This window comes from Antennarius striatus, chromosome 9 (assembly GCF_040054535.1).
Source record: "Antennarius striatus isolate MH-2024 chromosome 9, ASM4005453v1, whole genome shotgun sequence".
Classification (NCBI taxonomy): Eukaryota; Metazoa; Chordata; class Actinopteri; order Lophiiformes; family Antennariidae; genus Antennarius; species Antennarius striatus.
Genome location: NC_090784.1, coordinates 4,575,606 through 4,591,638, shown reverse-complemented (window position 1 = coordinate 4,591,638; position 16,033 = coordinate 4,575,606). Strand labels below are relative to the sequence as shown.

The window sequence follows — 16,033 nt, the reverse complement described above, 5'->3', positions numbered from 1 at the left end:
GTTGGGTTTAAGATACCAAGGCCTGGGTTCATGTCACACTGAAGTAGAAAAAGACCCAAGTCCTTTGTCCTAAAAAGCTCAGGGAGACACACACCAGAACCGCCAGCGATCCCAAATGTAGGACACAAAGTGACGCTGATTACTGGTGTCAAAACAGGCGGTGGAAGGGTGTCTCTTTAATGCGTTTATATTAGTTGTGCATGCACTGCCTAGAAATAATGCTGTTAATGGGTTAAAATGAGCACTAATAACTGTCATTATAACAGTGACACTAAAAAATAAAAATTAAAGTAAATGGCACAATGCACTGCACTCAGAGGGAAACTTGAAGCTGCCATTTCCCACGGAATGTATTTTCCAAAGTATGACAACAGAAAAAGGCCAGTCAACAGTCAATGAGCAAAGACCAGATAGAGATTGTGCCCTTCAGTCGGGGCCCATTACCTGGACCCTAGGGGCAAAAGGCGTTGTTCTTCTACTAAGGCTTTGGCTCTGGATAAGCAAAATTAAACAGTAAAAAAATAAGAAAAAGAAAATGAAATAAAAGGAAAAACTCACAAAACAACAACAAAAATTCACAATACACTCTAAACACAACAACAGAGTTTCTTTCTTCGTTATTTTTTTTTTTACACTTTCAGAGGGGAGATTTAGGCCAGCGACTGCTTTCACATTTCACTTCTCATCTTTTTGATCACTTGTCTTCTCTGCTCTGCATCTCCCAACCTTTTTCTGCTCTGCTTTAACATTTGAATCAAAATGGCCTTAAATATTTGGTGTCCACAAAAAAAGTACTAATTTTGCACCAAAACCATTGTACTGACAGATTTGTTTTCTGCGTACAAGTACTCATTAGGCCCTGCATCTCTCACAGATGGATGTAGAAGTGTTCAGTGGTTATTTTTCCAAACTACTTCACTGCATCTGAAACCACTTGTAAATAGCAAAATGTAAAAAACCTGAAGGCTGGTTGTGCCTTCAGACTCAGTGCCGGTCAGCTTTTCATTCAAACATGTCTTAAATGTGTTACCTCGATCCTGAAGCTTTTCCCCTTGTGTATTCCAAACACTATCTAGTTCATTTATGTCTTACTTTACCCATTTACCCTTTTAAACTAGACAATGGGCAACACACACAGTAACGTGATCTACTCTCCTGTGCTGAGCTGGTTCAGGGCCAGATGGACAGGCAGAGACAGGAATGGCTGCGTCTGGAACCCCACTGCTCTGAGTCTACACTCTTCCTCACATTAACATTCAATGACTAAATGATAACATCATCACCATGTTACTCCTGAGGTGTTTTCTGTTAATCATGCTGAGGTCACTCACTGACAGCTGTCCTGACAGGTACTGGGGGGCGTCCCTCAGCATGCTGGGACTCATGGGTGACGTGACAGAGATGGATGGGCGATCCATCTTCTGAGACTCAAAAGAACTTGAACCTGATGGGGCACAGAAGACACATTCAGTTTATTTAGTGATGATGTTGGCTTCAGCGATGTGAGGCAATCCGGTGAGAGAAAAGGGATGAGAGGAGACACAAAGAGGGCAAGAAAGGATGACGAGACAGAACTACAGAGAGGCAAAAGCAACTACAATGGACATTTCCTTCACTGTATGTTTCTAGAACGATTCACTGGAAAATGAAATAGCATCAAGATCTTGACAAGACTTACTTGATTCCAGTTGTGCATGTGTGCTGTCTGGTATCCTTGGAATATCTCTGAAAACATAGGAAACAGTGTGAGAAAAGAGAATGATGGAATGGATGCGTCTCTGTTAGCTAAAGCCGACTGCACGTAGCTCTGATGACCATAAACGCTGCATCAGTCGGTATGTTTGACAAAGCAAAGATACCGATGAGCTGCCCTACAATTAAACCTTTACAAAACGACTCGTGGAATGAGTGCAAGCGAGGCAGCAGTCGTTCACTTTGTCGGGCGCTGTTGTTCCATCCCATCTGAGGCCAACAAAGCCAATAAAAAGCAAGAAACTGATGTTGAATAATCTTGATGATGCCTCATTTGTTTCAAGAGGTTTCCAGATTATAGAAGAATTACACATTGGAATTATGGAAGAGTAGAAATGTGATATAATCCCTGCTTTAACTGGTTTCATTTTGTGACACTTATTGTTCATCATCTGTCAGACAGTATTTTTTTTTTTTTACATCTGCTAAGGGTAGGTTTGGTCATTTGTCCAGTTGTTTGTTAGATTGTCAGCAGAAAGAGAAAAAACTCTGATGTATATCTATGAATTTTTTTTTTTTAAATAGGACACGTCCTATTTAATAATAATGATCATAAAACAAATTCAAACAAAAGAACTTTACACTGCATTAGTAACAAATCTAATTCTCTTATTGAACAATCCTTGAGTGTAACTCGGAGCATCACTGCTCCATTGCATCTCACCCAAACCTTCTCAACAGTGAGTGAGGGTCTCACCCTATCGGCCGTGAGACCACCAGCTCCACCTGTGGCTCAGGCTTAGAATCTAGAATGATATTGTAAACTTCTTTAAATGTGGCTCCTTGTAAAAGCTTCCCGTTCCACTCCAGCACCTGGTCACCTGGAAAACAAAACAAGACAAATAAAACACCACGCTTTATATGATTTAGTCAAACCAAACACAAACTTAACTGTCCCCGTGTGTTTTAATACCTGGTCTAAGGTGTCCAACAGTGTCTGCTAGACTTCCTTTCCTCACTTTAGTGATGAAAGCACAAAGTCTACCAGATTCTGTCATCTTGCCTCCCACCACCTGGATAAGAAGAGAAGAGACTGGCTTAGCAAAGAAATAATTAACTAAAATACAGGAGATATTCACAGTTTAATGATTCTATCCATACAGGAGGATCATTTTTCTCATTCCAAAAAAAAAAAAAACCCCGCTGGTTGCAGAATGTAACACCTGACACTTCAGCTCATGTTTTTTTATCAGCAGTGAACCATGTCATTACCGGTGTGTCCATAACGTACCATTTGAACTCCTCATGAACCATGCACCATATGCATAGTACCTTGGGGGAAGAAAACAGATCTCTTTCTTTGTCCTTGCCCTAATCCCAAATAAAAGCACAAGGATGTAAAAGAAAAAAGGGAAAGTACAACGTTGTGTCCGCGTCCATGCTTTCTTTCCCTGGGTCACTCTCTGGTGCTGCTGTGTGGATCTGTCACAGTGGAAGCCCCTGGGTCATAGCTGTACTGTACAGTCCTCCACTCGGCTTACACAGGCATCATACAAACAAAAATCCCTCTTAATGGCAGCTGAATGCCAATGTACAAAGGAGCTTAGGGGAGTCTACTAAATGAAATGGCTTTATATAACAGGCAGGAGCAAAGAGGGAGGTTCAGAGAGAGAGGGAGAGAGAGAGGGGACAGTGTGGGTGAGGCCTTGCAGCCTGACTGATGGACTGACTGTCTGGATTGCCGACTTGGCTGGCTGCTGCTGAGCAGACAGAAATGCAAAGAGGCACTGAGCAGACACAAACATGCCATTTCAGGAGGCTCATTCAATCAGTAATGATTTTTCCCCATGTTGCTGCTCTCCATTCTCTTCATGGTCCAACATACTCCTCTGGACTTTGGCTGCTCAGCTCTTTTTCTTTTTTTTATAAATCAGTGTGCACCACCTATAGATTTATGCAACAGGGATGGGAAAGAAAAGCCTCTGACTCAACTGACTTCTTTCTGTCTGGGCGATAGTTGCTGCGCTGCACTGAAGCAGGATTGTAATGCATACAAGCAGCCCACCAAGTTGCCCACTTCTGAAAGTACCCCAGCAAATACAGAAAACAAATATCATCAATTACATTTTCAACCAAGAGCTTCAACCCATGGCAGCACAATTACGGTATACTAATATTAATATAAATGTGTCGGCATTTGCAGAAACTGGAGACATCAAGGGGTTTTTTCCCTTTGTGTTTATTTATCATTATTAATAGATAGTGTTACTGCCTCAGAGCAAGAAGGTTTTGGGTTTGAATCCCGACCTGAGACCCTTTAAGACCCAGAGTCTGTGTTGGCTACCCTGTGTGCTCCAGCTTCTTTCCGCTAATATGTAACATGGATGAATTGGTGAGTCTAAATTGAGTTATTGTTATATATAAAAAACATTTCAAATTAACAAGCAAACCCTATTCAAAAATGTGTCTAGATACAATTATTTAATGTAACCACTTGATATAATAAAATTAAGTGAATTCAAAAAAGCATTTCTTCCATGTATAGAACACTGTGACAGTTTAGTTTTATGTATAAAGTTCACCATATATACTCTGCAAGCTACTTCAGGAAGACAACTTGAACACCTCTGCTGCAAACATACACAGGCATGTGGGCACACCTCATTCTATCTTGTCATCGATACACACTCCATATTTGAACGTCTCCTTAATATCCAACAATCTCCCATCTGCCCCTCTGCCTGTCAACACCGCTGCTGTTCCACGTGCATTTTTAGCCCCCAAACACCAGCGTCCACCTGCAGGCTCCTGTCAGGGTGCTGAAGAGGTTTTCTCATCATCCCCGATATATCCATATAAAGATAGTTATATTCATATTCATATTATTTCACAAATTTCCCCACTGTGGGACAATAAAGGATTATCTTATCTTATCTTATCTTATCTTATCTTATCTTATCTTATCTTATCTTATCTTATCTTATCTTCTATAATGATGAGGTTGGAACCTATATTCTAAGCTAAAAAAACTGTTGTACCGCTGTAAAATTAAAGATTTCAAAACAATATTCAGACTGTGAAATAGGTAGATTGACAGCAGTAGCAGCTTCTGGACTGCTTCCTTTGAATTGTAGAAAATAGACCATTAAATTATTTAAACATCATTGAGTTAAGAAAATTATGCAACTAACTACTGACTAATATTCATCAAGAGCCCAATAATGAATATTAATAGAGAGAAAAACTGTTAATGTAATCAATAACAGGAAGTCAAGTCATTGTGTTTGACCACAAATATTCATACAAAGCACCAATATTAACCAGCTGTCAGATGGTCACATCCGGTGAACGTGCAGATCCTGACCTGCTGGACTGGAGGTGGATAATGCTGCTGCTGCTGGAGGCTTAATGGTGTTACATTAATTATATCCATAGAAACAGACGGGGAGAGTCACTCAAAGCTTACCTTCAGACCAAGAAGAGCTCCTGAGTCTCGAGGCACACTTCCATCTTTCATGCGCTTATTGAGCAAAATCCGCCCTATTAGGCGATCCCCATCTTTGGACGGCTGCCACGTCACCGGGTGCTACGAGGTCAGAGCAACAACACACCTTTTGTTTAACAAGTGAACCACTGAAAAGAGATTAGTTTAGACCAAAGAAGACAACTGTCCACAGTGAAAGGACGGTGTGGGGTGGTGGTGGTGGGGTGCACAGGGGAATGTATTCTCTCAGGGAAGTTCACACAAAGTCTGGTGACTCAGGTTGCAGCAGGCTTCTTCTTCTTCTTCTTCTTTTCCTTTTGGCTTTTCCCTTCAGGGGTCGCCACAGCGAATCAATTGCCTCCATCTAACTCTGTCTTCTGCATCCTCTTCTCTCACACCAACTACCTTCATGTCCTCTCTCACTACATCCATAAACCTCCTCTTTGGTCTTCCTCTAGGCCTCCTGCCTGGCAGTTCAAAACTCAGCATCCTTCTACCAATATATTCACTATCTCTCCTCTGGACATGTCCAAACCATCTCAGTCTGGCCTCTCTGACTTTATCTCCAAAACCTCTAACATGTGCTGTCCCTCTGATGTACTCATTCCTGATCCTATCCTTCCTGGTCACTCCCAGAGAGAACCTCAGCATCTTCATCTCTGCTACCTCCAGCTCTGTCTCCTGTCTTTTCCTCAGTGACACTGTCTCTAGACCAAACAACATCGCTGGTCTCACCACAGTTTTGTACACCTTTCCTTTCATTTTAGCTGAAACTCTTCTATCACACATCACACCTGACACTTTTCTCCACCCGTTCCATCCTGCCTGGACACGCTTCTTCACCTCTTTTCCACACTCTCCATTGCTCTGGACTGTTGACCCTATGTACTTTAAATCCTCCACCTTCTTGATCTCTTCTCCCTGTAACCTCACTCTTCCACTTGGGTCCCTCTCATTCACACACATGTACTCTGTCTTATTGTGGCTAACCTTCATTCCTCCTCTTTCCAGGACAAACCTCCACCTGTCTAGCTTCTCCTCCACCTGTTCCCTGCTCTCACTGCAGATCACAATGTCATCTGCAAACATCATGGTTCATGGAGATTCCTGTCTAACCTCGTCTGTCAGCCTGTCCATCACCATAGCGAACAAGAAGGGGCTCAGAGCTGATCCCTGATGCAGTCCCACCTCCACCTTGAACTCCTCTGTCATTCAGGTTGCAACAGGCCTAATTATTTGAATTCTATTAAGAGAATATTGAATTCCTGGTGAATTCTGGAGAAAAATACTGATAAATAAAATCACAACAGTGTTAGCTGATATTCCCAGAGCTTGTGTGAACCTGCCAGTGTGAGTGTGGACTCAGATTCATGCAATGCCTCATGCAGAGAAGAGCAAGCAGCCCCCAAAACTCCTCCTCAAACCAACTGGAGTAGGAAGATGGATGCCTTCACCGCACAGTGACATACAAGCATCGAGTGAGGCGGTGAGGGGAGAGCACACAGCTAAGAAGAGGAAAAGGTCACAATACCACAACAAATGAAATGGGCTATGAGATACTGGTTCAGTAGTAAAAAGAATGAAGTATAGAATAAAGCCATGAGACACCAATGGGGTGAAATCACAGTGCAGTGGAAGGGGAAAAAAGAAAAACAAACGTGTCATTTTTTTTTTTTTTGTGCAAAATAAATCTTTCCTGTTTGGTGTTCTGACAATCATTTGGGTTTGCTATATAGAAGTGAGTGGACAGTAAGGCAGGGGGACAGGTCACGTCTGGACTGGGGTGCTGTGGGGGGTAGGGCAGCAGAGTGACAGGACGGGCCCCAAGTAAAGGTGTTCCTACTGCACTGAACAGGACCGCTGCAGAGCAAGAACATAACATACGAAGGAGAACGTGCATGCAACTAGGGGGGCCACGACAAACAAAGAGAGGTTGTGTTGTCAATGCTCTTCTATTAAGAATACTGCAAAGATGTGTAGCTTCTTTCTGGGGGGAAGGGGGAGCAAAACAGCAAGTACACGTAGCAAGCAAAGAGGATGTACCCCAGAAGACTTTATTCAGCCACACCGAAGAAGGTGGAGCCAAAAAGTAACGGAAAAAAATAAAAAAGGAAACGGAATCGCAAGGGAAATCAACGTGAAATAAAAATCAAAAAACAAACATCTCACCTAGTTACACTTAGTGACAGAGCAAACAAAGACTGGATGGGTAGGTCATAAATAATAAAATGCAGGCTATGTTGTCTCAGTACCTTCTCACTATGGCTATGCTCCTCGTTTAGGGTAGTGCTACTGCACGTATCAACTCCCGAGTCTTTAACCTGCGGTTCACACCATGCCAAGTCCTCTTCAAATGAGTGTCCCCCAAAGCGCACCATTTTCTTTTGCCTCTCAGATAAGGTGTGTGTCGGCTCGGACATAAATGTCTGCTCAATAGTTTTTCTTTTTCCCCTTTGACTGTCCCCTACAGGTGTGGGATAAAAACAGAAAGAAAACAGAAAAACAACATGCAAAGGTGTAAATAAAACAAAGGAAACATGAAATGACAAAAGACTCTGGGAGAAAGGGGGGGGGGGTCGGGGAAGGAGAGATGACAGAGAGAGGGGTCAGAGAGAGATGGGGGGTTAAAGGGTGGAGGGGGTATGTCAAGGCAGGGCTCCACATGTCTCACCAAAGACATTGGGGAGGCCTCGCTGCTATGCCAAGACGCATGGTCCCACCAATGGCCATCCAAATCTCCTGTAAGGTGGGGGAGAGGGCACACGTACACAAGAAAGGACAGCAAGAGGGGGCCGGTGAGGACAGACATTAACACCCACATAACACACACAGCACAAGACAGCCTTCATTTACACACTCACACACACACTCAGTCACATACTGCTCAGGCTCATCGTCCTATCAATGTCTAAGATCCCTGTGGAGAAGGAAAGTGCAGCTCGGTTGATACCAAAGAGGAACGATCAATCACTGATCTGACCGCCTGAATAGAGTCCAGTCAGGAGATGACCAAACAGGTCTCTGCTGGGACTTCCATGACCAGTTTGATTTACTTTCTCTTTTTGGACACAGAATAAACCCCAAAATCATCATCCATGCCGACAACCAGCTCAACACAGTGAAGTCCCACAAATAAAAGCGCCTAAATATGTTTTCCATTATGTGTAAAAGGTGCGAATAGTGTGTTTGTGACAATACTCTGAGAATTTGTCAACCCACCAACAGGTTCCCTTGTCTAGAAAAATTAGTCTCTACCAAGAAACAGATTCCAATTTCCTCTCAAATGAAAATCCACTTCAATCTTTTCCAAAAACTGTTCTGTGAAAACTCTTTTCTGGAATCTCTAAGTTCTGCTGCTTCATCCACCCGTTTTTCAGTGTGGAGGAGGGATGGGGGGCACTTTACATTTCAGTGAGATCAAGATCATTGACATGTTTAAAAATAAAATATGAGCAAGAAGGAAACATGCAGAATCTGAAGGTTTTGTTATGTTTTCCAAAGGAGAATAGTGTGGAAGTAAAATGGACTGGACACTTTTTGGTCAACATCTGTATATACTGTATCATTTACGATGAAAAGCCATTTTACAATTCAGTAACAGAACTCATTAAGAAATGGTCCAATCAAATGAAGGCAGATAAAAAATGATTGGTCATTTTACCAATGAACAAACTGTGTTTGTGGCTGACAGCCAATCTGTTTGGTCCTCCACTTGCATGTGCTGCTGTTGACACACTTGAATGCTTACAATGAATGCATGTAGCCGTGTTGAACGTTAGGGCCGCGGGCGTGGTGAGATCATCTGAAAACACTGTGCTTTGTGCATCGCTGGGCCATATACATCACATTTCACACATTTCACTTCCCCTGCTGTAGAATCTAATGGATCCGTACAGGACAGACCTCCTTCAGGCTTTATCTGACTGACCATTCAATCTGTGGGAAATCAGGAAACTCTGAGAGAGAGGCATAAAAATAGACCGCATACGGTTTGAGATGTAAAAAAGGACAGAAGTTAAGAGGAAGTGACTCTCAGTGTAGAAGCTGCTGCCCTGGTCTGCCCTGTTTCATGACACCACTGTGTACCTCTAGAGGTGGTATACCGCTACCGCACTGCTAATCATCTATTTTCATAGTGAGGACACTGGGAAATAGTTTATCTAAAACAACATTGTCTGATGGTATCAGCCTCCAGTGCACTAGACTGTCCTTTATGGGGTGGTCCTGGACCACCTGCCCACCCTCCACTAATGTTTAGACTAATAAACCTGACAGATTGTTCAAGAGCTCGTGCTTCATTCTCTATCGGATTTGTTTTTGTTCACATAAATTAGATTTATGTGTTAATAAAGTTATGTTTCATGTCCATATTTGACTTGGAACATCCTTAGTAGTATTGTAGCTTAGCTTTGGCTTTGTTATCTTAACTAGCTCTATCTTCATGTCATTTGTTACATGAACTGTTCCAACACAGTGCCTGGAGGCAAACCATGAAATGTTCATCCTTTCTGCAACATCTTTGTGGTTTGGACTACATTTGTGAACCAAGAAAACACCGTCTCCCTCTCCTGTGACTCTCCACCCATCAGTCTAGGGGGGTGTAGAAGCGACTTACAGTTATGTCCTGTGATGAAACACTCAGATGGAGCAACCCTCCAACCAGCGGCTGGCTACAGACATAATCCTCTTTCCCTCCTACCTACTATTTTGTCAGCAGCATAAAGATAACTTCAGCGTGGTTGTCACTCTCATTGGACAGGTCACTTCAAACAGGTTAAGGCCTGCACTTATGATCGAGGAGCAGAAACAACAAAAATGCATCCTTAAGAGGTTTCTGTTTGTCCCTTTTAGAGAATTGATTTAGAGGCTATACATAAGGTCCTCCCACAGTTATATCAGTAGCTATCCTGCCTCCATCTGCCCCTACACCTCTCTAACCAGATGTGAGGAGTCACTTGCATGGAGGTGGGTACAGCCTTTCCCCCTTTTCTTCATCTGAAAGCTTTATTGCCAGTGGCGTGCCACAATTGGGCACCGCTCTCCAGCGAGGCGCTATATGGTTTTTTAGCGAGAAGGAAACTCATCATGGCCATAAATTGTGAGCATCAGCAGTCTGCGCCCAGCCCTGCCGTTTCGTCCCCGCTCCGAAGCCCCGCAAAGTGCTGACTCAGGGCAAAGGCAAGAGCGCAGGCAGTGGCTGTGTTCACCACCAGCAGGCTCTCCATCACTTTGACAGCTCAATAAAAACCAGTGTAAACTATTAATTGGATCATTAATTATTGATGCTGTTTTTACTACAATTCAAGGGGCGAGAGCAGAAAGTAGGCAGGGGTGAAACAATGTGTGTGTTTTAACATAGTCGCCATGTTGAGAAATAAGTGTCATGTAAAACCCCTGGTGAAGATTTGAAGACATGGATTTATAACACAAAAAGCCAACATCCTATCTTGTAAAAAACACATTATATATTAAGATATAAGGTGCAATTAATAAAAATACTTCTGTAAACTTGGGACCGCAAATGCAACAGACTTCCTGATGTGCAAAAAAGCCATTAATGAGCTTAGCTTGTCACTGCACCGCGTCCACCTTTCTGCTATGGTTAGCCAGCCAGCCAGCCTCTCCTATACTGTCTGTTCGGCACCATTATGAGAATGCATGTCAAGGGAATCAATAAACAGAAAACACAGGCGGAGGACCATCCTGATAAATCAGTCTGTGGGTCTCGCAGGGATGAATCACACCCATTAGAGCTGGCACACCATCTATCCTTTAATCTGTCACCTCATCTCTCCTCCTTATCAAACCATCCAGCGTTTCCTCAGCTGTCTCCTCCGTCCGGCCCTCGTCTCACGCCCCCGTCTCCTACATGGGCCCATCAAGCTGAGTGAACAAACCTCAAGGCCCTTTTGGGCCACGTATGGCCAAAAAAAAATGCTCTCTGCCTTCTTTTCCATCCCTGTAATCAGCTCACATGCAATTACCGTTAATGCTGTTCTGACTATATTTTGCCTTTTTGCACTCCTGGTTGGGGATAAACTGCCCCCATCGTAGCTAATCAAAGAGCGCTGGGTTTGCTTGTTTTACTGTTAGCAAGCGGATTCTCTCCCTCCTTGATTAGCACAGCTTATCAGACAGAAAAGGGGCATCTAGATCACAATCAGCATGTTTTGGGGAGCATGAAACAGCAGTGCATCCTGGTTTAGCATCAATACATCTGTAACAACTATGCTAAACATGTTGAATTCATAAATTGAGTATAACCAGAATAGATTTTTCTTTGTGAATGTATCCATATTTCTGCAGACTAAACCATTAATCAAACCCCTCACATCATATTAAAGCAAATTAATGATAGTGCCAATTACTTCTCAATAAAAACCAAGGAAAGCTCCATATAATTAGCTGCCTGAGGATTTTTTTTTTTGTCTTTTAGCTAATATAAAAAGCTGCACATATACAGGTCATCGGTTCAACTCTTCCCTCTGCCGGTCCTCTCTCCTACACAGACTGACCCACGGAGGAGGCAGACAGAACACCTCAACAACAGAACCTCAAAACAACCTGCATTTTCTTTGTTCTTTTTTTTTTTTTTTTGCTGGCTACCTGGAAACTCCCACATCAATAATGTAGAGCTGGTGCTGGTGCTGTTAGAGAGAACAGTTACATAACAGAGCAGACCTGAATTCCTCACTTTGGGCTGATGCTCCTGACAAAAGCATCTCTATACTGTACTTTCCTGCTTCTCGAATATTCTCAGCGCTGCAGCCTCTCCTCCCTTTGCAGTGTTCTGACATGTCTAACGTTAGGACCTGTGCAGTTACAGGTTTGACAACAAAATCAATTTGCAGTCACAACATCTGTCAGCTGGGTGGAGCTGTCGTGAAGGTAACAGCTTAAACAATTGCTCTTGATGTTGATTTTATACAAAGTGGCATTTAATTTAGTCACCTGGCTGTCTGCTTGCCAGTGCATGCTTATAGATTTGGACAAGTGCTCTTTGTCTCCAAATAGGTGGAACATGAGCAGGGAACAACAGTAACAGCTATAAGCCTTATCACCATGTGAGGACTTCATTTATATATATATATAGTATATTTATCTTTTTTTTAACTTTAGGGTCTTTATTGATTGACAATTTATACAAATTTGCCATATTGTACAAAAGGTGAAAAGCAAGGTAAGAAGAAACCTTTAGTATCTAGCATGAAATAGTCATCAGTGCTCATGTTTGCTGATGACACCCAAGATTTCATGATTTTACAGGAGTGATGACATTAAACTACTCAAAAAAATGACCTTTTTTTTTACTCAGCACACCTTTGCCCAACCGCTCCACATAAACCCCCTGCCTGCTGCCCTCTTTGTGCCGGCCAGGTAACACTGTTCATTATAGCATGTGAAACATCTGTTAGGTACACCTTGAGATAACACCAGGAGGAGATGGACTCCAGAGCGGCAGGTTCACCTTCATTCACATCACAGTCACACAGACAAAAACACATCGCCGCTGAAAACACATTTAAGAACGCACAGGTTTTGTGGTCATAGACACAAGAGCTGTTAAATTCAGAGATAACACACATAAAGTATAATAATGTAAGGCTCATTGTTTTCAGTGTGAGTAAAAGTATACTAAAAAAAATGCTGAAAATGTGTTCATTGCTGTTGTTTGATGCTAAAGAAGTTTAAACCAATGTTGGTTTGTCTGCACGGTGCAGTTGGTAGCACTGTTGTCACAGTATGAGAAGGTTCCCGGTGTGACTTCTGTGCAGTTTGTATGTTCTCCAACACGTCCGTGTGAGTTCTCTCCGGGTCCCCTGGCTAGTGGTTAAACAGTCTTACTCTGAGGGATGACCTGTCATTGGACTGTTGTGTTTAGGTGCAGTGACATGATGGGGAAATGAGTCTTGGTGGAGTCTTGTGTTCTAAGTTCTGTCAAGTAAACAAAAGCTAAGCTAAAAAAATGTAAAGGAAATACACGTGAACACCTGCTGGATCCTTTCAATGAAAATAGGTGTTGGTCAATTTTTTTCTGAATGGTTATGTTGCTTGCAAAGTAAAAAAAAACAACCAAATAACTCTTCTTGAAAATAATGAGCCCCACATACAAACAGACGCATAAACATAGAACACATACAGGGACTGTAGACTGGGTTATATTTGAGTCAAAAGCAGCAGCAATCCATTTCAACAAGAGAGAGCCACACGGATTACGTTAAAGTTTGATGACATCAGCCTTTCCGAAAAATAACATGTCAATTATACTAAAAATAGGTGGTTTAAAACTACAGGAAAAAGCATGTGAGGGCTGTGTGTCTGTAGAGTAACGCTGGAACCATAAGGTCATTGCAGACTGTTGGGTTGTTGGTGTGTTTCCTCCTACCTTTCTCGCTGACTGACTCACTCTCTATCTCCACATCCTCACAGCTGGTGTACTCTGGGGTGGTGGCCAGCTCCTCCTCCGAACTGCTCAGTGACACCTGCCGCATCTTTCCTCCCTTTTTGGTTTTGTGGGGCTTTGGGGGTGGTGGGCGCACCGACTCCGATTGGTCCGAGCTGAGAGAGTCATTCCTCAACATGCTCTCCATCTTCTCCCTCTTGGTCTTGCGGACGGCAGAACTGGGGTCTAAGTGGTGTTGCTGCCTCCTCATGGGGTCCCCTCCCATGCCCAGGTCCCCTCGTCGTAGGTCTCCAGATCTGTCACCTAGCACGGGACTGCGGTGTGGTGTTGGCGGACTGTGGTTGGAGGTTCTGTGGCTACCTAGACTGGGACTCATCGCCCCAGGAGAGGAGCGGTCCACAGAGTAGGACCGCTGTCCCACAAGAGGTGGCCGGCGTTCCGTGAGATGTTGACGGGACAACCGGATGGGGCTGGGTTCGTCCTGCTCCGTGTAAGCCAGGGAGACATCGCTGTGGCGCCGCTCGTGTCTCAGGCGACCCACCTCGGCATGCATTCTCATCTGCTCCTCGTACGGTTGCGGCTTAACGGGATAGCGAGCCAGATTGGGGTCGCTGCGATAGCGTGCTTGGAATTCCTCCTGCCTTTGCCGCTGGAGGTCGTACTCGGTTGGCGGTCCGTCAAGCTCCTGGTCCAGCGGGTATTCCTGGGAGTGCCAGCGTCCGGGACCCCGCCGGTCCCGGTAGCCCATCCGTGCTGCATCTGGGTACATGTGTGGGCCCCGCGGAGCCCGCCGAGGGTCCCCTTCCCCATAGTCAGACGGTGATCTGGGCATGCCGCCGTCCGTCGGGGCATACTGTGAGTGGTCACCCCCCTCCCTTTGGTCGTATTTTTGGTGTGGATCCCTGGATGCAGATGGGCTTCGTTTCCTGGAGGAAGAGGAAGCAGAAGGAAACGGCAGGATTTAGAGCTTCGTCCAGTTTCACTTAGATGTCTTTTAACATACAGTAAAATGTATATACTGCTTGATTAGATTTAGTGAGCATGCAGTAAGTCCACTAGTGAAAGTATTCCCTGTGTCTGGCCCACACACACACACACACACACACACACACACACACACACACACACACACACACACACACACACACACACACACACACACACACACACACACACACACACACACACACAGCTGGCATCTTCATGAATTTTCTCTTAAAGGGCCAAACTATGATGATGAAACCTTCAGATATATTTCGTGGCTTCTTTCTGAAATCATGATGAAATACATAGATTAACCCCCTTTTTGCTACAAGCCCAAAGAAATAAACACACTTAATTTGTAATTTAAGTGAAAATATTGTGGTAAGATTGTGGTTATTTTAAGTATTGTTGCATTCAGGATCCCCATGTTTGTAAAATTATCTATCAATCATTTCATCATGGTCTGACTGTCAGAAAGGAAACTAACCATAAAACCTGGAGGAGGCTAGCTGCACGTTGATGCATTAATTCTTTCGTTGAGAATCAATTATCCTTCCCACTTTTCCTCCAAAATAATAATGACATTTTGGTGAGGAATAAGCTCTGTGAAGCATTCCTTTAATTTTATACGTGACAACTTTCCAGAAATTTCAAAGGGCTACATAAATCACTGCTGCCAACCTTGTTCACTGGCCATGGAAAGGACTCTGCTCATTGATTGGCTGATTCAATGAACCCTGGAGGGGGTTCAGACTCCGCCCATTGGTTCACATATGTTCTGTATAGTCTCATAATAGTCTAATAAGGCACATGAAAGAAAGAATGGACGTCTTTGGCTTTCTATATTTTGTGTAACAATCTAAGCACTGAAGGATCTCTCGAAAATGAACGAAGATGAGCAACCACTCGCACTGATTCACGCCAAAAGGCTTTTTAGTCTTGATGTAAACTTTGGCAACAGCAAAAATGTTCCGATTATGTCACTATTAACTATGTGACCAAGGATAATCTATAAGTTTATGAACAGAGTGGAATTAAGATCAAAACTCAGGTAAAAAAAAAGCAAAATGACTCCAGCTAAATGCTAACAGTCAGTCCAGCTAGATTACTACAGAAGCAATTTTGTAAGATGATATCATGTCAGGATTTATACCAAATACAATAGGTTACACTGCATCTAATGTGTATTGAAATATAGATCTGACGCCTCAGTGATATTTTTAATACATATACATGGTTAACGCAACTCTATACAGCTTCAAACCAGCTACCAATCTACCAATCAGGATACCAGGGTTGAGCTTTTAGTGTTTAATTTTAAATGCAGTAGTTAAATAAAAATCATCATGATTCACGCAATTATTCATCATTCATCATCAATCACTTCATCCGCTGTGACGGGTTGCGAGGAGCTGGAGCCTATCCCAGCTGAGTGAGGGCGTGCGGCGGGGGAAACTCCGGGCGTGACG

General features: G+C 43.3%; 1 protein-coding gene across 1 annotated transcript in view; it reads right to left on the bottom strand.

Moving 5' to 3' along the window:
- rims2a (regulating synaptic membrane exocytosis 2a) overlaps positions 1-16,033 on the bottom strand; it is a 126,017-nt gene that overhangs the window by 47,581 nt on the left and 62,403 nt on the right. The window contains exons 7-14 of the mRNA XM_068323160.1: positions 13,563-14,506; positions 7,429-7,640; positions 5,159-5,278; positions 2,666-2,765; positions 2,450-2,573; positions 1,679-1,725; positions 1,332-1,444; positions 445-492 (exon numbers count right to left, since the gene is read on the bottom strand). Of these exons, the coding sequence (XP_068179261.1) occupies positions 445-492; positions 1,332-1,444; positions 1,679-1,725; positions 2,450-2,573; positions 2,666-2,765; positions 5,159-5,278; positions 7,429-7,640; positions 13,563-14,506 (1,708 nt within the window). The remainder of the gene's footprint in view (positions 1-444; positions 493-1,331; positions 1,445-1,678; positions 1,726-2,449; positions 2,574-2,665; positions 2,766-5,158; positions 5,279-7,428; positions 7,641-13,562; positions 14,507-16,033) is intronic.